We start from the raw sequence: 25,759 nt of genomic DNA, 5'->3' as shown, positions 1-25,759 counted from the left end.
GATTAGTCAACAATTTTTTCTGCTTTATATGTTAACTCTTTTTCAGCCATCAGGTTCCAGATGATACGATGATGCCAACCTGACTTCCCTGGGCAGAGGACCCCATCAATGTTTCCTGGAGCCCTGCCTCCCCAGATCCCTACCCTACTAGGGAAAGAGAGGGCCAGGCTGGGAATGTGGATCAACCTTCCAGCACCCACGTTCGTGGGGAAGCAATTTCAGAAGCCAGACCTTCCACCTTCTGTGTCCTATAATGATCCTGGGTCCATACTCCTAGAGGGATAAAGAATAGGGAAATTATTTTCTGGGGAAATGATGTCATAGCTGGGAAAGGGAAAGAAAGCTGGATCAGGGAAGACAGTAGCCCCCAAATATGGGGAAGGGGTATAAATATTGTTGACTGTAAACCCCATTGATTTGATGTGATCTTGGGCCCATATTCAGCTTAGGAGCCTTTGTGACCACTGCATCCCTGTAGATCTGACCTCACATTCTGTAGTCATGAGTAGGAGCATTCCAAGCTGCCCCAGTATCAGGACCCAACTTCCTCAGGTGTAGCATAGAGTATGTTGTACATCTTTCCTTCAGAGAATGGAATATTCTCTATCATTGTTGATCCAAGTTGAGGGCAAGGCCCTATGGGGGCCCACAAAGGGGTCCATTTTGTTGTTCTTGATAGAGATGACTGGTAACAATGGAAAGAGAATTTTATTTGAGATCTAGGCCCATCATGTCTGTTTGGGAATCTCAGGACTCCCTGAATAGGGACCCCGCTGATGGGTTGGCCTGATAGTGACTAAAGAGTCATCATTAAAGTATGCCAGTCTCTTGCCCTTATTCAGCTTTCCCACTCCTTGCTTTGCTAAGGTTAGCTTTGGAGTGAGTGAGAGAACTGTAATAAGAAGTAGGTGAGGAGGGTATCTAAGTCTAATTAGATACTATTTCCTTAGGAACTTCATACTGACTTCTGCATACTATTATGTACTTTTGCTTTCAGGTATATATTTTGCCCTAGTTTATGGATACATGTGAACATATGCCCTATCTCATGGGACCTGATCTATAACTAGGTTTTGGGACTTTGTTAGGAAGTGAACCGCCTGGAATGGAATTAGAGAACCCTATGAAAGGAAAGGTCTCACCTGAGTAATGAAGCTGAAGTGTTGACATTCCATGCCTGAAGTCTCTGGACACAGGCTGAAGTGAAGCATGTTGTGGTGGTACTCATTGCATTGCTTAGATTGGGATCAGCGGATGTAATATTATTTGGTATGAATTGAGAGTAGCATGCAGGAAAGTGAGCCCCACCCTAGAGGTTCCAGGACTGGGGAAAATATAGGCTCTGTAGAGGAAATGTGAGGTTCCTGTTGTCTTAGGGTTAAGAAGACAATAGATAATGCTATAATCACATTATTTGACAGTTGGGTTAACTTTGAAAAATCCCTTTGTGAGGATTTGCTGTATCATATACAACATCACCATAATTTATGTCCTTTGACATGATTTGTATATAGCTGTGCCACCGCTTGCTTCTGTTCTCCCTGGTCTAAGCTTTTTAGAGAGTCAACATATCAAAGACTCAGCCTATGTATTAAAAAGACTCAGTCTTATGTCCACCCTCCCGCTCACCACAGGATTTTTACTTCGGTGCCCTACTTTCAGTTTAGTCAGATCCTGCCTTTAGTTTCCCTTTCTGATCTTCTTTCTCAACTTCTATTGATGAGTGGGATTTTGGTGATGGGAATGGTGTTTATGTACACACCTATTAAATTATAGTCATATAAATCACTATTTTATTAATATGAGAGGGGGAAAACTGATTGTATGTCTAACAAAGGGACTTTTCAAAGTTAACCCAATTACCAAATAATGTGATGATAACAGTAGCTATCCATTGTCTTCTTGAAACCTAAGACAGCAGGAACCTCACATTTCCACTATAGAGCCTAAACTTCCCCCAGTCTTGGGACCTTAGGGTAGGGCCCACTTTCCCGTATGCTTCTCCCAATTCTTATCAAATAATATTGCATCCACTGATTGCAACCTAATCAATGCAACGAGTGCCACACCAGCATGCTTCACTTCAGACTGTGTCCAGAGACTTCAGGTGTGGAACGACAACCCTTCAGCTTCATCACTTGGGTGAGACCTTTCCATTCATAGTATTCTCTAATTCCATCCCAGGTGGTTCACTTCCTAACAAAGTCTCAAAACCTAGATATAGACCAGGTTCTAGGAGATAGAGCATATGCTCATAGGTATCCATAAACTAGGGCAAATATATACCTGAAAGCAGTAGTACACTAGAGTTTGCAGTGAGTACCCCCCAACACTTCATCTCCACTATTCCAACCTTTGGGTCCATGATTCTTTAACAATTTGTTTGGCTTTGTATGTTAACTCTCTTTTTAGCCCCCAGGTTCCAGATGCCATCAGGATGCCGGGCAGGCCTCCCTGGACTGAAGACCCCACCAATGCATCCTGGAGCTCCGCTTCCCCAGAGACTCACCCTACTAGGGAAAGAGAGAGGCAGACTGGGAGTATGGACCTACCAGTCAACGTCCATGTTCAGCGGGGAAGCAATTACAGAAACCAGACCTCCCACCTTCTACAACCCACAAGGACCCTGGGTCCATGCTCCCAGAGGGATAGAGAATGGGAAAGTTATTGGGGAGGGAATGGGATATGGAGATTGGGTGGTGGGAATTGTGTGGAGTTGTACCCCCCCCCATCCTATGATTTTGTTAATGTCTCCTTTCTTAAATAAATAAATAATTTAAAAAAAAAAAAAAGAAAAAAAAAGAAATTCAATGACATTGACACTTGAGGTAGTCATCTGTTCTGGTATCCTGAAACTTAGTGTCAATGTATTTCAAATAAAACTCTCTGAATTTTGCTAAAAAAAAAAAAAGACAGTCTGTGTTTTAAAAAGTTTGAGACATACAATCAAATTTTCCCCTCTCATATTAATTAAATAGTGATTTATATGACTACAAATTAATAGAAGTGTACATAAACACCATTCCTGCGTCCAAAAGACTGTGTCCCATCCCACCCAACCACCCCCCTGCCACCCCGGGAAGCTGAATATCCACCCTCACCTCATCTCAGGGTTTTTACTTTGGTGCCCTACTCCATATTTAGTCAAATCCTGCTTTTAGTTTCTGTTTCTGTTCTTCTTTCTCAACTTCTGTTTATGACTGGGCTCATCCCATACTCATCTTTATCTTTCTGACTTAGCTGCCGAGACAATAACTTGAATCTACCTGCATATCAGATTTCAGGCTCAGGGAAAACAAACAAAAAAACTAGTATAGCCACAGGCCCTTTGGAATATAACTAAAATATGCCTACTAGCTATCTACAAAATGGAGGACTCCCCAACTCTTCATCTGCACTATTCCAGCCTTTATATCCATGATTGTTCAACAATTTCTTTGGCTTTGTATGTTAACTCTCTTTTCAGCCACCAGATTCCAGATGCTAGCATGATGCCGACCAGAAAACCCTGGACAGATGACCCACCAATGTGTCCTGGAGCTCTGCTTCCCCAAAGCCCCATCCTACCAAGGAAAGAGAGAGGCAGGCTATGAGTATGGATCGACCACTCAATGCCCTTGTTCAGCAGGGAAGCAATTACAGTGCCCAGACCTTCCACCTTCAGCATCCCACAATGACCTAGGGTCCATACTCCCAATAGGAAAGCTATCAGGGGAGAGGATGGGATACGGAGAGCTGGTGGATGGAATTGTGTGGAGTTGTACCCCTCTTATCCTATGGTTTTGTCAATGTTCCCTTTTTATAAGTAAAAGAAAAAAGAATAGGGAAGCTATCATGGCAAGGGTTTGGATACAGAGTTCTGGAGGTGGGACATGTGTGGAAATGTACCCCTTTATCCTATAGTCTTGTCAATATTTCCATTTTAAAAATAATTTTTTTTTTAGAAACAGACATTTGACCTGGGATAGCAAAAAAAAAAAAAAAAAGGTGGAAATAGCATTCAGAATAGGTTTAGAAGATCTAGACTCCAAGTTTAGCTTTTATCTTAACAAGCCTTTTGAAGACTTTGAGTTTCAATCTCTTCTGTAAATTACAGGTTTTATACTTACCTCACAAGATCACACTTGAGATGAATGAGATGATGGAAGTGGAAAGGTTTCTGAAATGTAGAAAATCTGATTTTGTCAGTTGTATTTATGTCAGCCTAAGGCAACTGAAGGCCCAATGGGAAGGTTCAGATGCTCAGAAGCACGTGTTAGAGCTATGAGACAAACAGCTGTTTTTGAACTCTCCCTGGGGATCTGTCCAAATAACAAAACAATGGTCCTAAAAGCTGTGCATTTATATGCTGCTGATAGTAAACAAAATAAAACATTTTCACTATGTTTAGAAGTTGTGATAAAGGTCTGTGATCATTGTATTAAAAAATACCCATGTAGGGAGTGGGGTGATAGTGGGGTTAAGTGCATGTGGTACGAAGCACAAGGACTGATGGAATGATCCCGGTTCGAGCCCCTGGCTCCCCACCTGCAGGGGAGTCGCTTCACAAGCAGTGAAGCCGGTCTGCAGGTGTCTGTCTTTCTCTCCCCCTCTGTCTTTCCCTCCTCTCTCCATTTCTTTCTGTCCTATCCAACAATGATGACATCAATAGCAACAACAATAATAACTACAAAAATAAAAAGCTACAAGGAAGACAAAAGGGAAAGTAAATAAATAAATATTTTTAAAAAATCCATGTGGCAGGAAAAGTAAGACTATTCTTTTTCAATCAGCTTATTAATAGTTTACAACACAATTATGGATAGATGAATACAATTTCTCATCTCCCCTTGATAGATGTTTGCAAGTCGTTCACATGGCCAATGTAGGTTCTTTCCTACCATCATGTTGTATTGATTTTAAGCGTTTTAGCCTTTAAAATTTTTGAAAAGAAGCACAGCTGCTTTTTCATTTGTATGACTGATCTAGTTTTGAATCTAGCTTAACCATTGTTTCATTATTCAGGTAATTATCTAAACTCTGCTTACCGACCTTGAAGCCAATTCAAATGTGAGAAATGTTCATAATTATTTCATAATTAGGAAGCACGAATAATTTTAATTCGCTTAAGATAAAGTAAATTCTTTTTGCCCAGAACTTGAAAAGATTAAATTATTATAGGAAAAACTTTTATTATAGGAAAAACTTTTGCTTCTTGAGTCTTATTTCTTCTGTCCAAAGAAGCCTAGTTACGGACCATTCAAACTAATCATTTTATTTGAAAGATAATTGTAATTACTTTTGTCTTTTATTGGGTTTTGATTTTATATATGCTAGATGAATGTGACAAGCAACTGCATACAATTACCTATATATTCTGTTTCTATATGTGCAATAAGATTGGGGCATCAAGGAGAAAACTGAAATATCACATATTTGAGAAGATGAAAAAGGACAGAAAAAAAAGACAGAACCGGCAAAGAACAGAAGTCTTGGACAGTTCTTAAGAGATGGATCCACGATAGTCCTGAATTTTTCCAGCAGTCTCTACAGGGAAGGAAGTTGGATCAGATAAATTAATCATGGTGTCCATAAAACAAAAGTGGAACAACTACTCTTGCAGAAAACGGTGTTAAGCTTCTAAAGTTGCTCAGTTTGGTTGAGATCATATTCTCACCTGTATCTGGGTTAAGGCCTGGACTAAGTGATTATTTGGAAAGAACCAAAATGTTATCTTTCATCCAAAAGCACATTGTGTTTGACCCTGTGCATATGTAAGTAAACTCCAGATGACTGAAATTTAATGTCCCTGATTACATAAAATATCTGTTTGCTTTTGCCTATAGGGTCATTGCAGTAGCTTGGTGCTGGCACTGTATCCACTGCTTCTGGAGATCTTTTTTTTTTTTTTTTTCCATTTTACTGGATAGGACAGAGAAAAATTGGGAGGAGAAAGGGAGATAGAGATAGACACCTGTAGACCTGCTTCACAGCTCCTGAAGCTTTTCCTCTACAGGTGGGGAGCAGGGGTTTAAACCCTCATCCTTGCACACTAAATATGGCGTGCCGCCATCCGGCCTCCTAAAATTATTTCTCACATATATTAAAACTGTCTTTTTGGTTGTATGAGGGGAAATTTAAAAAAAAAAGTGATATATAATGGGTATAGGAAGAAAGGAATTATATTTTACTTAAATACTTAAATATAGTCTCAAAACAGCTAAAAATTGAGAAAATTAGACTAAACCAAATCAGAAACAATTATTTAATGCTCTTAAAATCTTTTTTTCCCCTCCCTCTTTATTGTCAATCAGGGTTATCTCTGGGGCTTGGTGCCAGCACTATGAATCCACTTTTCCCAGCGGCCATTTTTTTCCTTTCTATTTTAGTTGACATAACAGAGAGAAATTAAGAGGGGAGACTAGACGGAGATAGGGAGGGGGAAAGACACCTGCAGACCTGCTTTACTTCTCCTGAAAAGTCCCCTCTGCAGGTGGGGAGCAGGGATTTAAATGGGGGTCCTTGCTCATGTGAGCTTAATTGAACTGGTTTAGAAGAGGGAGAAAGTTCTCCTAATATTTGGGCTTTTAGATGTAGCATATTATATAGTCAGCTCAAGAGTTTATGCTCAGGACCTCCACTCTGCCTGCAGGGTTCATTTTTTACTCTGGGCTTACAAAATGAGAAGGAATCAAATTTATGGTTGCAAAGGTAAAGCCTGCAGCTTTTGGCAATCTAATGGCATCGATTCTGATCACAGAGGCCTACTTTACAACCTCATCTACAAAATATCTCGTTAGTTCTTCCCTTTTTTAAGCGTAGCATCGGTGTGATCATATTTTTATCTATCTTATCTATCTATCATCTATCTATCTATCTATCTATCTATCTATCTATCTATCTATCTATCTATCTATCTATCTATCTATCTATCTATCTATCTATCTATCTATCTATCTATCTATCTATCTATCTATCTATCTATCTATCTATGTCCTATATTAGGTCCTTTTCCGCCAACATGAACCAGGACGCCAAGTATTTTTTTAAGGCTTAAGGGCAGGCACAGTCAGTATCACCACTAGGTGGCAGGAGTGCATTCTGGATAAAGGGAGTCATCAAGCAGTCCATAAATTTCCACCCATTAAACTCTCCACCAGGTGACAGCAACATGAATGGAATTGGAATAACCTTTGGTGGGTGATGTACGAAAATTTCAGTCTAAAATAGCTAAACTGTCTCAAAGACTATGTGAGAACTATGGGGCAACCTTTGGGGTGGGTGTGGTGTCGAACCATAATCTTTGTCTCATGCAACCATTATTAAATCACGAATAAAATACTAAATAAAAAATTTTAATTTGAGTAGTGCTTTTAAAAAGTCACAATTGGAATTATTTTCTTTAGACAATTAACATAATTTGCTTTTAGCCTTTCCCCACATTAACCTATAAGCTTGTCCCATGTGACCCTTCCCCTTTGACCTGTTTCACTCTCCCCTTGATCTTCCTTCACACTCTGATTAGTGCCAATATTTCATTCATTCATTCATTCATTCATTCATTCACTCATTCATTCATTCATTCATTCATTGTCTGGTGCATGACCATTCCAGGATCTGACTTTTTTTTTCCATGTAGAAAGAATGAGAGACAAAGAGGCTGGGGAAAAGAGAGGCAGGAGAGGCAGAGACAGACAAAACTTTTTTCAATGCAGTGAAGGTTGGACTTGACCAAGTTTTCATACATGATACAGCAGTGAACTACCCAAGTAAATTATTTTGCCTACTTACCATCAATTTTTTTTGTTTCTTTTCTGAACTTAGTTTTATTTCTTTTTCTAATTCCACATACAAGGGAAATCATTTGGTACTTATCAGTTTGCCTGACTTATTTCACCTAGCATAGTATCTTAAGTTCCCAGTATGTTAATGCAAATGACAATATTTCTTTTATTTTCATGAATTACTGGTAATTCATTCTCTCTGTGTCTCTGTCTCTACCTCTCTCTCTCTCGCCCCTTTCTTGTACAGAAACATGTGCACCTGTGTGTACACTGTATCTCCTTTATCCATGTGTTTATAAAACTTACAGTTTCCAGGGTCCGGGCGATAGTGCAGTGGGTTAAACGCATATGGCACAAAGCACAAGGGCTGACGGTAAGATACTACTTCAAGTCCCTGGCGCCTCACTTGCAGGGGGGTCACTTCACAAGTGGTGAAGCAAGTCTGCAGATGTCTTATCTTTCTTCCCCCTTCCCTGTCTTCCTCTCCTCTCTTGATTTTTCTATGTCCTATCCAACAACAATGATAGCAATAACAACAACAATAATAACAATGATAAATAACAAGGGCAACAAAAGGGACAAAATAGCCTCCAGGAGGTGTGGATTTGTAGAGTAGGCACCGAGCCCCAGCAATAACTCTGGAGCCAAAAGCAAATAAGAACAGCAGCAAAAAACTTATAATTTCCGTCTTATAGCTATTATAAATAGTGCTGCAATGGACATATGAGTAAATTTATCTTTTAAAATTAGTGTTTTCATTTTCTTCAGCTAAATACTCATAAGTGGGATAAAATTTTTTATAGAATCTTTATACTGTTTTCCACAGCTGAACCAATATATACTCCCAACAAATGCGTCCAAGGCTCTCTTTTCTGTGCTTCCGGGACAGCACTTCTGTTTTTTTTTTCTTCTTGACAATAGCCATTCTAACAGGAGTGAGGTGGTAATTGGGTTTTGCTGTGCATTCCCCTGATGATTAGTGAGGTCAAGCATTACTTCATGGGCCTCTTGATCATCTGTATGTCTTCTTTGGGAAAATGTCTGTTCCGTTCCTCTGCCCACTTTTAAATTGGATTATTTTTAGTTGCACGAGTTTTTTTTTGTCTATTACAGATGTTAACTTGTAACTCATTATTGTAGGGGTTAGGGGGTAGGGGTTGGCTGAGTAGTAGAGCACAAGACATGCAGGCCTAGAGTTTCATGTTTAATCCCCAGCACCACAATGAGGGGATTGTGTTCTCTGGTCATATATATATATATATATATCCAGACTGAGAGACAGAGAGAAAGTGAAAGAGACCAGAGCACCAAAGCTTCCTTTCATGTGGTGGAGACTGGGATTGCACCTGGGTCGCACACATGGTGAAGCAGCACACTACCCATGTGAACTTCTTTTTCCAGACCAAATTCAAATAGCTTTTAAAAACTAAATCTTGAGACATTAATTCTGTACGATGCTGGGAGGTAGCAGCTTATCCTGTAGGATGTGTGCCTGGCCATGTTCAGGTTCTGAATCTGAGGACCATGTGTAGGGCTACAACACTAGGAGAAGGTTCAAGGCTGTGCTGCGGCCTCCTCCCCTCTGTTTTTATCTGCCCCCACCCACCTCACACAGAATGCATATTTTTCCTTTTTTTTTTTTCTGAAGGAACTTTTTCACCTCATTCTTAGATTCATGTGTTACACATATAAAAGCCCATGTCCAGTGGAGAAGCAGTTACAGAAGCCAGACCTCACACCTTCTGCTCTCCATAGAGATCTTTGGTCCATGCTTCCAGTGAAGAGGATGGAAAATGGCACTCTGGTGATGGGAATTGTATGAGTCATACCCCTCTTAACCTACAATATTGTCAACCATTATTAAATCACTAATAATAAAAAAATAAGAATTAAAAATAAGAAAACACAAAGCCAAACTTGGGCTGATTGCATCAAAGTAAAACACTGGTGTGGTGGGGAGGGTTCAGGTCCTGGAATATGATTGCTTAGAGGGGGATGAATTGTTGTGTGGAAAATTGAGAAATGTTATACATATACAAACTACTATATTTTATTGTTGACTGTAAACATTAATCCCCCTAATAAAGAAAAAAAATTAAAAATAGTAAGTTTATCAAGGAGCAGTGGAATCAAGCATGCGTGAAGCCATAGCACCATGAAAAATTATTGTAGTTTCATTTAATATTTTCACCCAGGAGGTGGTATAGTGGAGAAAGCATTGGTCTTTCAAACCTGAGCTCCCCAGTTCAATCATTCAATATTATCATTTTTGTCTTTTGACTTCTCTGCTTCCATTATAATTCATCAAGTTTACTATATATGTAACTTCACCAGTGAAATTTATCCCTTAATATCTTATTTAAGTGTGGTACTACTTCTTTAAGCTTCAAGAATCTTTAGGGACTGAGAGCTGGTTCACCCATTAGAGCATACATTTTGCCATGTCAGAGAGCCTAGGATTAAGTCCCAGCACTGCACTGAGCATCTGGGCACCAGGAGGAACTACAAAGAAGATAGAGTGACTCTGTAGTCTCTCTCTCTCTCTCTCTCTCTCTCTCTCTCTTTGTCTCTCTCTAAAATGAAATAAAATAGTCTGGGAGCAGTATGATTTACATATACATTAGGACTTGGAATCACAGGGGGAAAAAAAAACTTTAGTATTTATTTCTCAGAGAGCCTGCTTAATGTCGATTAAGCATTTTTATTCTTTTGCTGCAATATGCTATACCCAGTCCAAGTTTCACCTTACGTTTTCCCTTGCTGTTCTTCATTAAGTCCTACCTATATGTGAGATTATTTGCTATGGATCTTTCTTTTTCTGGCTACTCTCACTCAACAAGATGCCTTTGAATTCTGACCACACTGTTGCAAAGGAGATTACCTCACCATTTTAAACAGCTGCATAATAGTCCATTGTATAAATGTAGCACAACTTCCTTCGACATTCGTCTGTCAGTGGGCGTCAGGGTTGCTTCCAAGTTTGGCTCTGACAAACTGTGCTCCTATGAACATTGGTGTGCACAGGTATTTTCAGATATTTGTTTTTTCCCCCTGGGTAAATCCCCTAAGAGAAGGATTACAGGGTTATAAAAAAGTCAATTTCTAGAGTTTAGGTGAATCTCCAAACTGTTTTCTCTAGGGTGAGACCAATTTACATTTCCACCAACAGTGTAGCAGAATCCCTCTACCCCCACAGCCTCTCTGACAGTTGGTATTATTTTTGTCTATCCTCATGTGGGACATTCTCACAGGTGTATCTCACTGTTTTTACTTGCTTTTTTTTTTTTTTTTTTTTTGATAGTCAATGACTTTGAGCATTTTTTTCACATGTCTGTTGGCCCTTTGTAGCTCTTCTTTGGAGAAGACTTGGCCCATATGTCTTTCTCCCTCCCCCTCATTTTTCAGTGGGTTTGTTTGTCTTTTTATTGTTGAGTTTGGTGAGTTCATTGTCTATTTTGGTTATCAGTCCTGTTTTTTGAAACATAAAGAATTTATCTTACACCATGGGGGATCTCTTGAGAACAATGTATTTCTTTTTAATTCTAAGTGGCAACATTTGCTGGTAGAGTATCCTTGTTGGGAAGCTTTTCCCTTTCATCAATATAAAGATAATACAGCACTGTACTCTGGTCTACTCTGTTTCTTTGTTTTTGTTTTTTTCACCATCATATTATTTATTGATATTTCTTTTTTTTCCATTTTATTGAGAAGTTAGCAGTTTAAGTTGTCAACACATAAGTATAAAAATCTGTACTCACTTTTTCTTTGTCCTTGACTTCTGATAGTTTCACAATGTGTCTTGGTAGTTCTATTTGGTTTTAGGTATTTGGAAGTTTTCTCTGCTTCTGGAACCTCTACATCCTGACCATATACCAGATTTGAAAATTTGTCCATTATTTCTTTGTATACTTACCTTTTAAAATGTTTATTTCACTAGAGACAGGATAGAATACTGTGTGGTATATGGGATGATAGGGATGGATCTTGGTCCCCATGCATGTCAATTATGTGCTCTGTGAATGAATAACATCTCTATGTTTCTTACTTACTCCTTAGGCAAACTGTATTGGGAGGATAATATAATTCCTCCTTTGAGAGGACAACTTGTCCCAGGTTCCAACAGTCGAAAAAAGGCTCATTAGGATTTAAGCTGTTGTTTTAACTGAGTCCCTACCCAGGGAATATTTTTCTAAAGACTCCCTTCTACATCCCTGTAGATCTGAGCTCACATTCTGTGGTCATGAGTAGGAATGTTCCAAGCTGCCCCAGTATCAGGACCCATCTTGCTCACATTCTCTACTGTTGTTGATCCAAGTTGAGGGCAAGGTCCTATGGGGGCCCACAAAGGGGTCTATTTTGTTGTTCCTGATAGAAATGACCAATAACAATGGAGAGAAGGATTTATTCGAGGTCTAGGCCCATCATATCTGTTTGGAAATCTCAGGACTCCCCGAATAGGGTTCCAGCTGATGGGGTGGCCTGATAGTGACCAAAGATTCATCATTAAAGTATGCCAGTCTCTTGCCCTTATTCAGCTTTTGCAGTCCTTGCTTTGATAAAGATAGCTTGGGAGTGAGTGAGGGAAGTATAATAGAAAATAGGTGAGGAGGGTATTTAAGTCTTAGTAGACACTTTCATTATGATCTTCATACTGACTCACTGCAGACTATTGTATACTTTTGCTTTCAGATAAATATTTTGCCCTTATTTATGGATACATGTGAACATATGCTCTATCTTATGGGACCTGATCTACATCCTAAGCTGAATATGGGCCCCAGATCACACCAAATCTATGGGGTTTATAGTCAACAATATTTATACACCTTTCCCATATTTGGGAGCTACTCTCTTCCCTGATCCAGCTTTCTGGTCATTTTTCCAACCATGACATCATTTCCCCAGATGATAACTAGAATCCACTTGTATATCAGATTTCAGGCTCAGGGAGAAAAAAAACTAGTATAGCTACAGACCCTTTGGAATATAACTTAAATATACCAACTAGTTGTCTAGAAAATGGAGACCCCCAACTCTTTATCTAAACTATTCCAGCCTTTAGGTTCATGATAAGTCAACTGTCTGGAAATGGTGAGGATGTGGTTGAGCTCAGCAGGGCTCACAAAGCACCCTACATTCCTGATACTATGGCCTATCTACATAATCATTGTTTTGCTTGAAAGTTCCCACCCAATCCATTCCTATGATCTTCTTTCTACTCTCAAGACACTCCCTGCCTGCAGGGTATTATTAAAACCTTCACAACAGTTGCTAAGGAAGTTTCTACCTTCCCAGCCCCCTTTTGCCTTTCTCCGCTCCTTTTCTAGCCATTTCTGTTTCTGACTTGCTACTTCTGGGTCTGCCCTTTAAAAGCCTTGGCTCTCTGATCAATAAAGATATTTCATTGCCACACAGCTGCTGCCACATGTTTAGTTCCTGAGTCCTCTCCCCGAGTCACTGTGAGTAGCAGCCCAGGCTGGCTCAGGTTAAGTTCTCTACAACCCAGAGAGTATAAGCCCTGGAAGAGGCACCCCCATGCTAGCCCTGCAGTCAACAACTTGTTTGGCTTTATATGTTAACTCTCTTTTCAGCCACTAGGTTCCAGATGCTAGCAGGATGCCAAACAGACTTCCCTGGGCAGACAACCCCAACAATATGTCCTGGAGCTCCTCTTCCCCAGAGCCCTGACCCATTAGGGAAAGAGAGACAGGCTGGGAGTATGGATTGACCTGTCAACACCCATGTTCAGCAGGGTAGCAATTACAGAAGCCAGACCTTCCACCTTCTGCATCTCACAATGACCTTGGGTCCATACTCCCAGAGGGTTAAGAGTAGGAAAGCCATCAGGGGGAGGGAATGGGATATGGAGTTCTGGTGGTGGGAATTGTGTGGAGTTGTATCCCTCTTATCCTATGGTTTTGTCAGTGTTTTCTTTTTATAAATACATTTAAAATTTTTTTAGAGACTCCCTTCTACACAATGTCTGGGAGTACATGTTGATTAACTACAACCAGGAGACACACTGGACAGTTGGGCTCAGTTAGGAAGCACAATTAGATTGAAGTAAAATTAATTATCTAAATAGCCTGTCCAATTTTAGTTCTGCTAAAATTGCAACATGAAAATAAGATATTACTGGGGAAAAAAACAATATAACATTTGAATAAAGTGCCCCATTCCTATGTATTTTCTGGTATACACAGGAATAAAAGAAGATAAAACAGCAGGAACCCAACACTAGATAGCATACCAGAGACTTTTAGCCTGTCTTCCTCTAAGCTGGTCCAGAAATGATCAGCTGGGTTGGCAAGAAGATAATCAGACTTTAAATACAATGTGACTATAGTTTGAGCATTAAAACAAAGCTGTTATTAGTTGTCAACTTTGTTTCATTCTCTGTAAAAAATACTCAATTTTGATTGTGTGTGATTTTATTATTATTATTATTTATTTTTTTTTATGGCTTCTGTCTCCAGAATCGCTGTTCCCAAAGGTGAAATCTCACACAGATTTCAGAACGAAGTAGAGAGGTCAACATATGCCAGGCACTATTTGTCTTCTACAAAACCGCTACATGGAACTATACAATCCATGACATATTTACACTGCATAACCTGTTTTTCTACAAATATTTATTTATATGTACTTTAAAGAAAGGCAAAAAGCTTGAGACCTTGTGCCTGTAGAAGTTTCTTTATGTCAAAAAAGAGCTAATAGTGACTATGGAAACCAAAACACAGGCAACAAGGAGCAACATCAGGCCTATACGACAGTATTTTGAATGCTTCTCCTGTTCTTCTTTTTTTTTTAATAAGGTGTCAAAACCAGGTGTGTACATGTCTCCCAACCAAAACCGAAGGTCGTTGGGATTTTCCTAAAAGAAAATCACAGGGGAGATTGACTCAATCAGTGACTGTTCATTTATAAGCTGGTTGATTATACAGAGCAAAACACTTTCAGAGGCACTTAAAGGCTCATAGTCATATAGTCTTGAATGAAGCTTAGTATTATGACACAGAAGGAAGACACTCTTTTCCTGAATACAACAGATAAGCAAGTACAACCTGCCTGCCTCACCAGATAGCCCTGCAGCTCCAGTGTGTAGCTTTCCATAAGGATGTTTTTGAGGCCTCCATGATTTATAGATCATATTCCTCATACTGGGGTGTTTTTTGAAATTTACAAGAGTGTTTTTGTCATGTTTTAGCCATTTTTGTGTCTGATGAATAGGTGTGTCGCCAAATTAGTGAGTCGAAATAAAACTTAAATTCCATACTTTAGGTCAGCTGTGGAGATTAGATTTTGTCTGCAGACTAGGAATAAACATGTTTGCTGAGTTTTTCAGTAAATCAAGTAGCTAACTTCTAGGGAAGGAGAACGATGACTTAGAGTCAAGAGCCCCGTGTTTGTCAAATTTCTGGTCTTCATTGTAAAGTCATTGATATGTTTGACATCATGTAGAAACCTTTGGTACTCTTTGGCCTCCTGAAGACAGGGCCAATGTATCCTATACATCAACTTCTATTCCTCTGGCCTCTGTTTCTTTCACCAGCTTCATCTCCCTTTCAACCTTGAAGAATCATATTTAGTTTAACCCGATCTATGCCTAGTAAGTCATCAGCAAAATGTACTATGCACACTTAACATTTTTCTCCCTCTGGTTATCTTCTGCCATGTCTCAGTGCTATAGATTCATGTTGTGTTGATGCCTGACACACAGTAGGCAAAAAAATGAAAAAACATGTTTATAATACATGTTGAAGCGCTGCTTTTACACACTCACATCAGGAATCATTCTTCCTCATCTAAAGCACTGCAATTATTTACAGTCAATCTGCACAGTCACTCACTCTCTGCCACTCTAGTCTCAGTAGACTTAAAGTCTGTTTAGGGTCAGCTCCAGGGGCCAGTGAGCAAATTTAAAAACGGTGGGGCACTGTGAGGAGAGGGATGTGCATGGAGAGAGTATGGTGGATTTCTGGTCACCGGTGACACTACACTTGTTCCCTTGTACATTTCAATTTCCTAGTCTCAGAAAAGTTAAAAATTTTTTTAATTAAGGATTTCATGACCTTTGTAGAAGAATCAGTGATTTAGAAATACTCTCTGCTTTACCATTATCTTTCATTTTTGTTTGTGACTTAACCTGAAGACTGCACTTGGCCTGCAAATTTAATGCCATTGTTTTCCACTGTGAACCTCCGTGATGGGGACTTTTCTCTTTGCTTATAGCTTGCCTTGGTATCTAAATGTGGGGACTTCAGTCTTTATTTATGTGCTTAGAAATTTACATTTAACATAGGAAACTGTGTAACCTCCAAGTCCTTGTCAGTCTGAACTCACAGTCCATGGTCACAGTTGGGAACATTCTAGGCTGCACTCATTTCAGGGCCAGTCTTACTCAAGTGATAGGGTAGGATGACTCAGCCTCCCTTCAGAGAGCGGGGAAGTCTCTACCGTTGTTCCTTTATAGTGAGGGTAATGTCCTGGAGTGGACCACAAGAGGTCTTATGATGATATTCCTGATAGAAGTGACCAGTGATGATGAAGAGAGGTATCTGTTAGAGATCTAGGCCCATCATATCTATGTGGAATCCAAGGATTCCCTGATTAGGGATGCAGATAATGGGATGGCCTGGCATTGGCCAAAAAAAAAAAAAAAAAAGACATTATTCATTATTAAGCTAGCCGGTCTCTTGTCCTTATCCAGCTCTTGTTGTCCTTTCTTTATCTGACGAGGTTAGACATTTCATAAGATGGGAATTGTCAAAGTCACCTAGGAAAAATTTTGGCCCTGTAAATGGTGCCAAGATTTTAGAAAATATGTTAGGGGACTTAGCTGCTAATTATGAGATATGTATACAGATGTGTGGCCTGGGAGGTGGCACAGCAGCTAGAGCCTTAGACTTGAAAACATTTTTCCATGCCTATGACTCCTGTTGCTGATGGGGGTATGTATCCCAGAAGTTTCTCTGGAAAATATGCTATATCAAAAAAAAATAAATAAATACAATAAATCTATAAAATACTAAGATACTTGACAAAAAGACATTTTAAGGAGTGTAACGTTTGATGTAATAAAACTTTAAGATTTTAAAGGACAATTATGTTGCCTCCTTCAAAAATATTTCACTCTGGTGCTTAGGGTTTTGAGCTTGAAGCAGATAGACATTGGTAAATGAAGGTAGCTTGCAAATTGGCAGGCCTCTTTAGTCTTAGGGCAGGCAGAAACAAGTCAAGCTATTGGAAATCCACTCAGAAAAAAGAAAGCCACTGCCCTTACTTTTCATGTATTTTAGATCTTCTATGTGATAGGTGACACAAGGGGGGAGAGAGAAAAATTTAAGTTGGGTTTAAGCTGGATGAATGAGTTCATTGCATACTTTTCCTGTGTTGAAATGCTTTTGTTTTGTTTTGTTACTGAGACACAGGAATAGATCCAAAATGTAAATTTGCAATCCTAAATCTGAGTGGGCCTGAAATAAAATCTTCTTTGATGAGAACTGCCTACACACTGCCTGAGACTCTGTATATTATAAATATTTTTTAATAGATGTTGAATAAGAAATTCTTGAGTAATCTTGAATATAAATGGCTATGTAACTTGGAGAAAACATATATAATCTGTCAAAAACAGATTAATTAATTTTCAAAAACCTCCTGTCCCCAAGAGAGCCTTCCTTTTGTATCACATCATCCATTTCTCTTGATACTGTTCAGACATTATTGTTGAAATTATGAAACTCAAAATAAACACAAATGCTGAGTAGGAAGGGGGAAGAGAAAACCAGGAACCAGATCTGGGGGGTTTTGTGTCTATTGAAGTGTCTATGTCTTTTAGAATATTTAACTAATCCCCTCATCAATTGTAAAAGTTAATTCTTTGGTGGAATGTGTACCTTCAGAAGCCCAGAGAGGTTTGTGTGTAAGGAATGTTTGTCATATTCTTCAATGGTCCATGAAGGGCTCTTTTTTCTTTCTTCCATAGCTTCATCCAAACTTATGTCACCATATAGTGGGTTATTGATCATAATTGATGACAGGGATCGTGGGGGAATATCTGTAGCAATGGTTCCCTCTACACCAGATCCTTTCATTCTCTGAGTAGTTATCATCTTCTTTTCTCTCTGTTAAGAGGCACAGAGATGAAATTTATTGTATTAATAGCTCACTGATAGTAAATAAAAAGTGGAATAACTATCTGAAAATTCTGTGATTTTTTTTTTCTTGGAACCTAGTGGGTAGGCAGAGAATAAGGAAAGGATTCTAGGACTGAACTAGAACTAGAGTCCTAGCACTACATGATTTCTTTCTTAGCATGTGATCCATTTCAATTTCAGTAATCTTTCATTAAAATGTTATCTTATAGCTACCAAGAGAGCATTGTTCTTTAATGCAAATGATAGAATTTTGAACAAAGTCATTTTTCCCAGCTCCCCTGCACTGAGATTTAAAGACACTTAACTTTTATTTGCATATTCCAAGACTGAGTAAAATGATATTTAATATTTATGACTTTAAATCTAGCAAATGTAAGATTAAAGGACATTTTCTAGATAGGTCTTGGCTTTGAAAAATATTTTCTTAGGACTCCTATCTCAGACAGCTTCAGAAAGTAGGCTAGGTGTTGGGTTTCAATATGTGTCTGCAAACAGCCAGGCAATGAGATGAATATAATATTGACTTTTGAAGTGTAATACACATAGAGCAAAAGACTATCATCATAAATGTATAGCTTAATAAATTTTCACCCGTTAAATAGTCCTTAGAAACAGAATGCTGCTAGCATGTCTCATGCTCACTTTTTTCTCTTTTTAAAATTTTTTAATTTATAAAATGGAAATATTGACAAGACCATAGGAAAAGAGGGGTGCATTTCCATACACTTTTCACCCCTAAAGCTCCATATTCCATCCCCTCCCCTGATAGCTTTCCTGTTCTTTAACCCTCTGGGAGTATGGATCCAGGGTCATTATGGGGCACAGAAGGTGGGAGGTCTGGCTTCTGTAATTGCTTCCCTGCTGAATATGAGTGTTGACAGATGGATCCATAATCCCAGCCTGTCTCTCTCTTTTCCTAGATGAGACCTCTTCCCCCAAAGGACAATAAGCATCCCAAAAGGAACAGCACAGGTTTATTTGTGTTTATTTTTGTATTTTGTATAAATAAAATCACCTGATTAACCTTTAAATTTTGTACAAAATTATTATGGCAGTAGAACTTCTTTCAGCTAAAATTTGTTAATTCTCCATGTAAAAATGTGAAAAATAAAACATTTTCAAGAGTAAAACCTCATCTACTATGGAACGCCAAGGAAGAACCTCATATAAGTTAATTTACAGAAAAGTTGGACTTAATTAAAAAACTATTGGTGCATTTCATTAATTTGCAACACTTATCAAAAATGTTTTACATATTTCAGCCTTTCTAAACAAGGAAGTTTTTAAAAAATATTTTATTTATTTTATTTTAATGAGAGAGATACAGAGAGAAAGACCAGAGCACTGCTCAGTTCTGGTTCTGATGGGGCTGAGGACTGAACCTGGGAGCTTGGAGCCTTAGGCATGAAAATCCTTTGGATAGCCATTATGCTGTCTCTCCTGCCCTAAACAAAAAAATTCTCAATAACAATTAAAGTCTTCTGAATTATATTTGTAATTATTAATGTACTTATTTCTTTAACACCTATTATGGCGTGCAGATCCTATTATGTATCTATTTACATAAGCAAACGTATAAACTAATAATACTTCTGATATTAGCCAAAATATGCTAACTATAATATTATCTTGATGAAATCATTCTGACTCCTTGGTCTTAGGTTTCTTTATTTTAAGCCATATGTTAAAAATATTCAGAGATCAATTCAGAGTGCTCCATTGACTTTAATAGGTTGTTGGTTTGTTCAATATCAGTTTATATTCTACTATCCAAAGTTCTCATTGAAATAATAAATCTTCTTGACTTGACATTTGTCTTTGAGCTAGATGACCTCATAAAATGTTTCTTAATTGAGAAAAAAACAATTTGATATGAAATTTAGGTCATTTCAGTTTAGCATAATGCTAGATCATTTTCTTTCTTTAGGACTAGATGTCTTTGATCATCTTTGCAGAGAATTAATTCTCCTGACACTGACAAATGTGTTTTGTCAGGGTTTTTGCCTGCTAGATTCTATTTGAGCTTCTTAAATGAAAAAGCTCTTGCTTCTTATTTAAAAAAGGAGAACACAATTTTGGAGGTCATGAAATAATATCATACTTTATTACTATGGATAAAGATCTTGACAAACAAATAGATAAAAATATAGCAGCATGATTAGAATTTAAAGGACTTGGAAGCCCTTAATTTTAAACCATGTTCTTAAAAAAAAGGAAAAATATTTATGTAGTTGATTTTAATGAGAATTACAGAGAGAAACATGAAAAGAAAGAGACCAGGGCACTGCTCAGCTCTGGCATATGGTGATGCTGGAGATTGAACCTGGAACCTCAGAGCCAAACCTCAGGCATGAAAATTTCATTTGCCTCACAAGTGGTGAAGCAGGTCTGCAGGTGTCTGTCTTTGTCTCCTCTCTATCTTCCCCCTCCTCTCTCAATTTCTCTCTGTGCTATCCAACAATGACATCAGTAACAACAATAATAATAACCACAACAATGATAAAACAACAAAAGCAACAAAAGGGAAAGGAAAAAAAAAGAAAATTTAATTTGCATAAACATTATACTATCTCCCTAACTCTAAACCAGGCTTATGACAATTTTAAGGTTTACCTGGGAATATGATGCATCACTCTTATATCTGAACAACATGTGGAGGAAATATATAACAGGTAACTTTATTAACAGTTTGATCACAATTTGATTACCTTTGATCAAAAACTTATGTTTATTTCATTTTGATAGGTTATTCATAGATTAAAAAACATGGGGCCAGATGGTAGTGCATTCAGTAGAGGTCTCACACCTGTTACAATGCACAAGGACCCAGCTTAGCTGTTATTTTTGTTTGTTTGTTTTATCAGAGGTCTCGAAACTTTACATCAGGCTCAACCTGACGCTGTTGACTGGCTACGGAAGAAGGGCAAACACTAGAAGAAGAATCAGAGCACTGCTTAGCCCTGGTTTATGTTGGTTCCAGGGAATGACCTGCACAGAGCCTTAGGCATGAGAGTTTGCATAACCATTATGTTATCTCTCCTACTCTAGGTCCCATTTTGAACCCCATTCACCACCTGCAGGGGGAAAGCTTCCTTAGCAGTGAAGCAGTGCTTCAGCTATCTTTCTTTCCTCTCTCCAACTCTACCTCTCACTTCCCTCTCAATTTCTGTCTCTATCCAGCAAATAAAATTTTAAAAAATGTGCTTGATTTCAACACCACATATTAGACTAGATTTACTAGAAGAAATGATAATAGGGTGGAGGGTAGATAGCATAATGGTTATACAAACAGACTTTCATGTCTGAGGCTCCAAAGTCCCAGGTTCAAGCCCCAACACCACCATAAGCCAGAGCTGAACGATGCTCTGGTAATAAAAAAAAATGAAAATAATAAAATAAAAAATAAATAAAAAAGAAGAAATAATAATATTTCCATTATTTCAGCTGATAATACTCTGGAAATGATATTTGAAAATAACACTTAAAAGCTTCCCTTAGACTTTAGTATTAGCCATTACTTTGTCCATTACATTAATGCTGACCTTTCCACAGGCACAGTCTCGTTTTAGCTCATGGAAAAATGGCTTACAGAATTTCCTTTTAAAAATGTATTTATTGGGAGCCAGGCAGTGGTGTACCTAGTTACCCAGTTAAGTACACATAGTACAGTATGCAAGGACCTGGGTTTAAGCCCCTGGTCCTCACCTGCAGGAGGAAAGTTTCACAAGTGGTGAAGTGGAACTTCAGATGTCTCTCTTTCCCTTTCTATCTTGCCCTCCTCTCTCAATTTCTCTCTTTCTCTACTCAATAATAAACAAAAGATTTTTAAAAAATATTTATTTATTCCTTTTTGTTGCCCTTGTTGTTTTATTGTTGTTGTTATTGATGTTGTTGTTGTTGGGTAGGACAGAGAGAAATGGAGAGAGGAGGGGAAGACAGAGAGAGGGAGAGAAAGACAGACACCTGCAGACCTTCTTCACCACCTGTGAAGCGACTCCCCTGCAGGTGGGGAGCCAGGGGCTCGAACTGGGATCCTTACACCAGTCCTTGTGCTTTGCGCCAAGTGCGCTTAACCTGCTGAGCTACAGCCCGACTCCCAACAAAAGATTTTTTAAAATATTTATTTATTATTGGATAGAGACAGAGAGAAATTAATAGGGGAAGGGTGACAGAGAGACAGAGAGACAGACATTTATGACTCTACTTCACAACACATGAAGCTTTCCCCCTGCAAATGGGGACCAGGGGCTTGAACCCAGGTCCTTGCACACTGTACTGTGCACACTATACTGTGTGAGCTTAACCAGGTGTGCCACTGCCTGATCCCCCAGAATTTCCTTAAAAGGTATACATACTTCAAAAATAAACAAAAGATAGAGTCTAGGAGAGAGATCACCAGGTAGATCACATGCACAAGACCAGGTTCAAACCAGGACACCACATGGGAGCACTATGGTACTGGGGAAAACATGATATTGTGGTTGGTGTTTCTTCCTTTTTAGTTATTCTCTTTTTCTCCATCTCTCTCTCTCTCTCTCTCTCTCTCTCTCTCTCCACCCTTTCCTCCCTCCCTGTCTCTGAAAGAAGTTGTCAGCCTGGGAGCAATGAAATGATGTATAGGTGAGACCCCAGTTCCACAAACGGTAAGTAAGTTCCTAATAATAAACTTCAGAAATTATGTATAAAAATACAAACCAATATATTTTAAATTATTTTTTAATATTTATATATTTTTCTTTTTGTTGCCCTTGTTGTTTTTCATTTTCTTGTAGTTATTATTGTTGTTGTTAGATAGGATAGAAAGAAATGGAGAGAGCAGGGGAAGACAGAGAGGGGGAGAGAAAGCTAGACACCTACAGACCTGCTTCACTGCCTGTGAAGCGACTCCCCTGCAGGTGGGAGCTGGGGGCTCGAACCGGGATCCTTGCTCAGGTCCCTACATTTTGCACCATGGGTGCTTAACCCACTGCACTACCACCCGACTCGTTTAATTTGAGAATTAAACGTTATATGTAGCATCTGGAGGAAATCTTTATTATAACTGCTGGATTACTACCAATTTTGAAGGTAATATTTGTATGCTAAATCCTTTGCCTCTAGTAACCTAAATGTAAAACTCTAAGCATCTGAGTAGTGTTTGATTGACCTCACTCTGAAATTTGTATGGATAAAAAATCTGCTGCTATGGTTAGCTGCATAGCTTGACAGATATCTGGATACCATTAATAACACGGCCATGTATAGAGAGAGAGAGAGAGAGAGAGAGAGAGAGAGAGAGAGAGAGACTCCCATCTACAGTACAAATTAAATGCAAGTGGAAGATTGGGGAAATAACATAATAGTTATGCAAAAAGATTTTCATGCCTGAGGCTTCTAGGTCCCAGGTTCAACCCCCAATAGCACCATAAGCCAGAGCCAAGCTGCAAAGCAATAAGAAGCAAACAAAATTCAAGTGGCATTATCTAGTATTTTCCATTTATAATCTGAAAACATTGAAAATATTGGAACATGATAATAATGCACATTTCTTGAACTTTTATAGAACATCTTTTCAATTGCTTTTCTTTTCCTTAGCTTTTAAAGAAATTTGTAAAATGAAAGCTATAAGTTATACTAGTTTTACAAGGGGAAATACTGACTGTGCATTAAATAGGGGCCATAACAGTATACCTTTCAAAATGGCTAACAGTGCATTTGAGAAAATAAACCAAAGTTAAAATCTCTTTACCCATTCCTTTTCCTACTGAAATGTCTTCTCAACAGAACTACTTGAGAACTACCACCTATGTACCCCGAACATTTCAATACACCTGGTATTTTGAGTATCTTCTTCCAGGAATCTTTAAAGATATTTAAAACTTATATGTAATCATTTCTCTACATTTACTTATTTTTGCTACCATAGTTATTGTTGGAACTCAGTACCTACATGACTTCACAGTTTCTGGTGGTCATGTTTTGTCTGATAGTGAATGAGAGACAGAAACAGAAGAAGACGCTGAGGAGAGACACCTGCAACATTGCTCCACTGCTCATGATGCTCCCCTGTTCCTCCCTGCAGGTGAGAACAGGAGCCAGGCTTAAAACTTTCTGAATTTATAATCTATTTATTTTTCCAATTGCATTATTTACTTAATAGTAAATTGGCTTTTATGCAGCCATTTATTTATTTATTTATTTTAGAAGGGTGACCAAACCTAGTCTTTTTGTAGCGTACAGTTGCTAGTAATTGTAAAGTTGTATGGAGGCAGTTTTCACTTTGGTTTTCCTCTGGCATTGCTATTTCAGCATATCAGGACCTGTTCAAAAATGCTTTTAACTTTTTTTTTTTAATTTAGGCTAAGGAACAAAATTTAACAAAGTTCCAAACTGTGAAGTTTTACACAAAAGAAATAACTCAACATCAAAATCCAGTGAAAGATGCTAGACCAATGTGTTCCAGACACAAAGGAATTCATTAGATATGTTTTTTTGAAACTAAATCTCAGTCATAGAGGATCTAATTTTTCTGAGTTGACTTTTGAATCATTTTATTCTCTGACAAAACACACACACACACACACACAAAAAAAAAAAAAACAGGAAGAAACCCATTCCATTTAGATTAAAACTAAACAAAACATAAAAATCAACAAAAACTTATGGTATGAGGAGAGGGATTTTGAGGACAACAAAAGGATAAGATGCGAACAATTTTTTTTAAGTCGGTTGTCATAATAGACTGCCTTACAATGGGATAAATGAAAACCCTTATAGGTGGAGAAAAAACTTACATAATCATTTTAGTTACTTGATTTGGAATGATCTCATGAAAAAGGTCCCGAGGAACCCACAAACATACCACAAAGGAGTCACTTTACCCAGGACTCCTGAGTAGCAACTGTTTCTTAAAAGAAAACAAATTTCTGTTCAGGGAATTCAAACCACTCCAAAGGATTTAATGACTTTCAGAGGTTTGTGGGTCAGTTGCATGTGTTCCAAAATGGAATGCTTCTTCCTGATGCTGAATTGCTGTTGCTGAATTGACTAACCCTTAACCTCATTAGCCCTCTCTCTAGAAACAAAGGTTATTCCTGTTTCAGGAGAGGTACAACAGCCAGGACCTTTGTTTTTTCCAGCACATGGAACTCATCAGAGTCACCCAAAAGAAGGAAGATGCAAACGAAGACAATAAGAGATAAAGTCTGCATTGTGTTTAAAGGATTGATTGGTCCATCTTGTTCACAGTAGATATTTGTAGGAAGTGAAAGCATCTGTAGCACCTATCCAAGTATTCCAGCTTATTTTCCCCTTATACATTAGGTTTCTGTTGTTCCTACTGTCTGAGTCTTCTCAGTAGAAGCAAAGTGAGTTCATCTAAATGAGGGTGGAAGCAAGGTCCCTAGGTGTCTCAGAGCTTTATTTGCCAATGTAAGAATTGGCTTGAAAAATGTTGACGGAAAAAAAAGAAAATTGAGGGCTATGAATGGGTGGTAGAATTTACATATTTTAAGAAGATGCCTGTCTTTTTACATCAAGGAAGAGAAAACTCTTCTAGACGGTAAGAGTGAATGGCTAACTTGGGCTATGTACTCTATAATCTTTTCTTCTGCTACAAATAATGGAATAGCAAATAGTGTGGAAGAAACTATCCCTTACCCCATATATATGTGACTCCCACTCTTACCTGTGAGTAGACAAGGTTTTGCCAATGTTGTGCAACTGGATAATTCCCACCTGGTAATCTCATCAGGCTGGCCTGAAGCAGGGCTGAGTTCCTCATTGAAGACTTCACCTCAAGCTGCAGGAATTTGTCAGGATGATTGTTATTTGGCAAAACAGAGAGATCCATGTCTC

General features: G+C 38.4%; 1 protein-coding gene across 1 annotated transcript; it reads right to left on the bottom strand.

The window, feature by feature from the left end:
- Positions 1-14,071: 14,071 nt before the first annotated feature.
- MINAR2 (membrane integral NOTCH2 associated receptor 2) lies at positions 14,072-25,759 on the bottom strand. Its single transcript, XM_007528017.3, has 3 exons — positions 25,590-25,759; positions 17,663-17,890; positions 14,072-14,637 (listed from the first exon to the last, which is right to left on the bottom strand). Exons 1-3 carry the CDS (start codon positions 25,752-25,754, stop codon positions 14,458-14,460), a joined length of 573 nt encoding a protein of 190 aa, XP_007528079.1. The 5' UTR covers positions 25,755-25,759; the 3' UTR covers positions 14,072-14,457.

This window comes from Erinaceus europaeus, chromosome 2 (genome assembly GCF_950295315.1).
Source record: "Erinaceus europaeus chromosome 2, mEriEur2.1, whole genome shotgun sequence".
NCBI classification, from domain to species: Eukaryota; Metazoa; Chordata; class Mammalia; order Eulipotyphla; family Erinaceidae; genus Erinaceus; species Erinaceus europaeus.
This window is presented reverse-complemented; position numbering and strand designations above follow the sequence as displayed.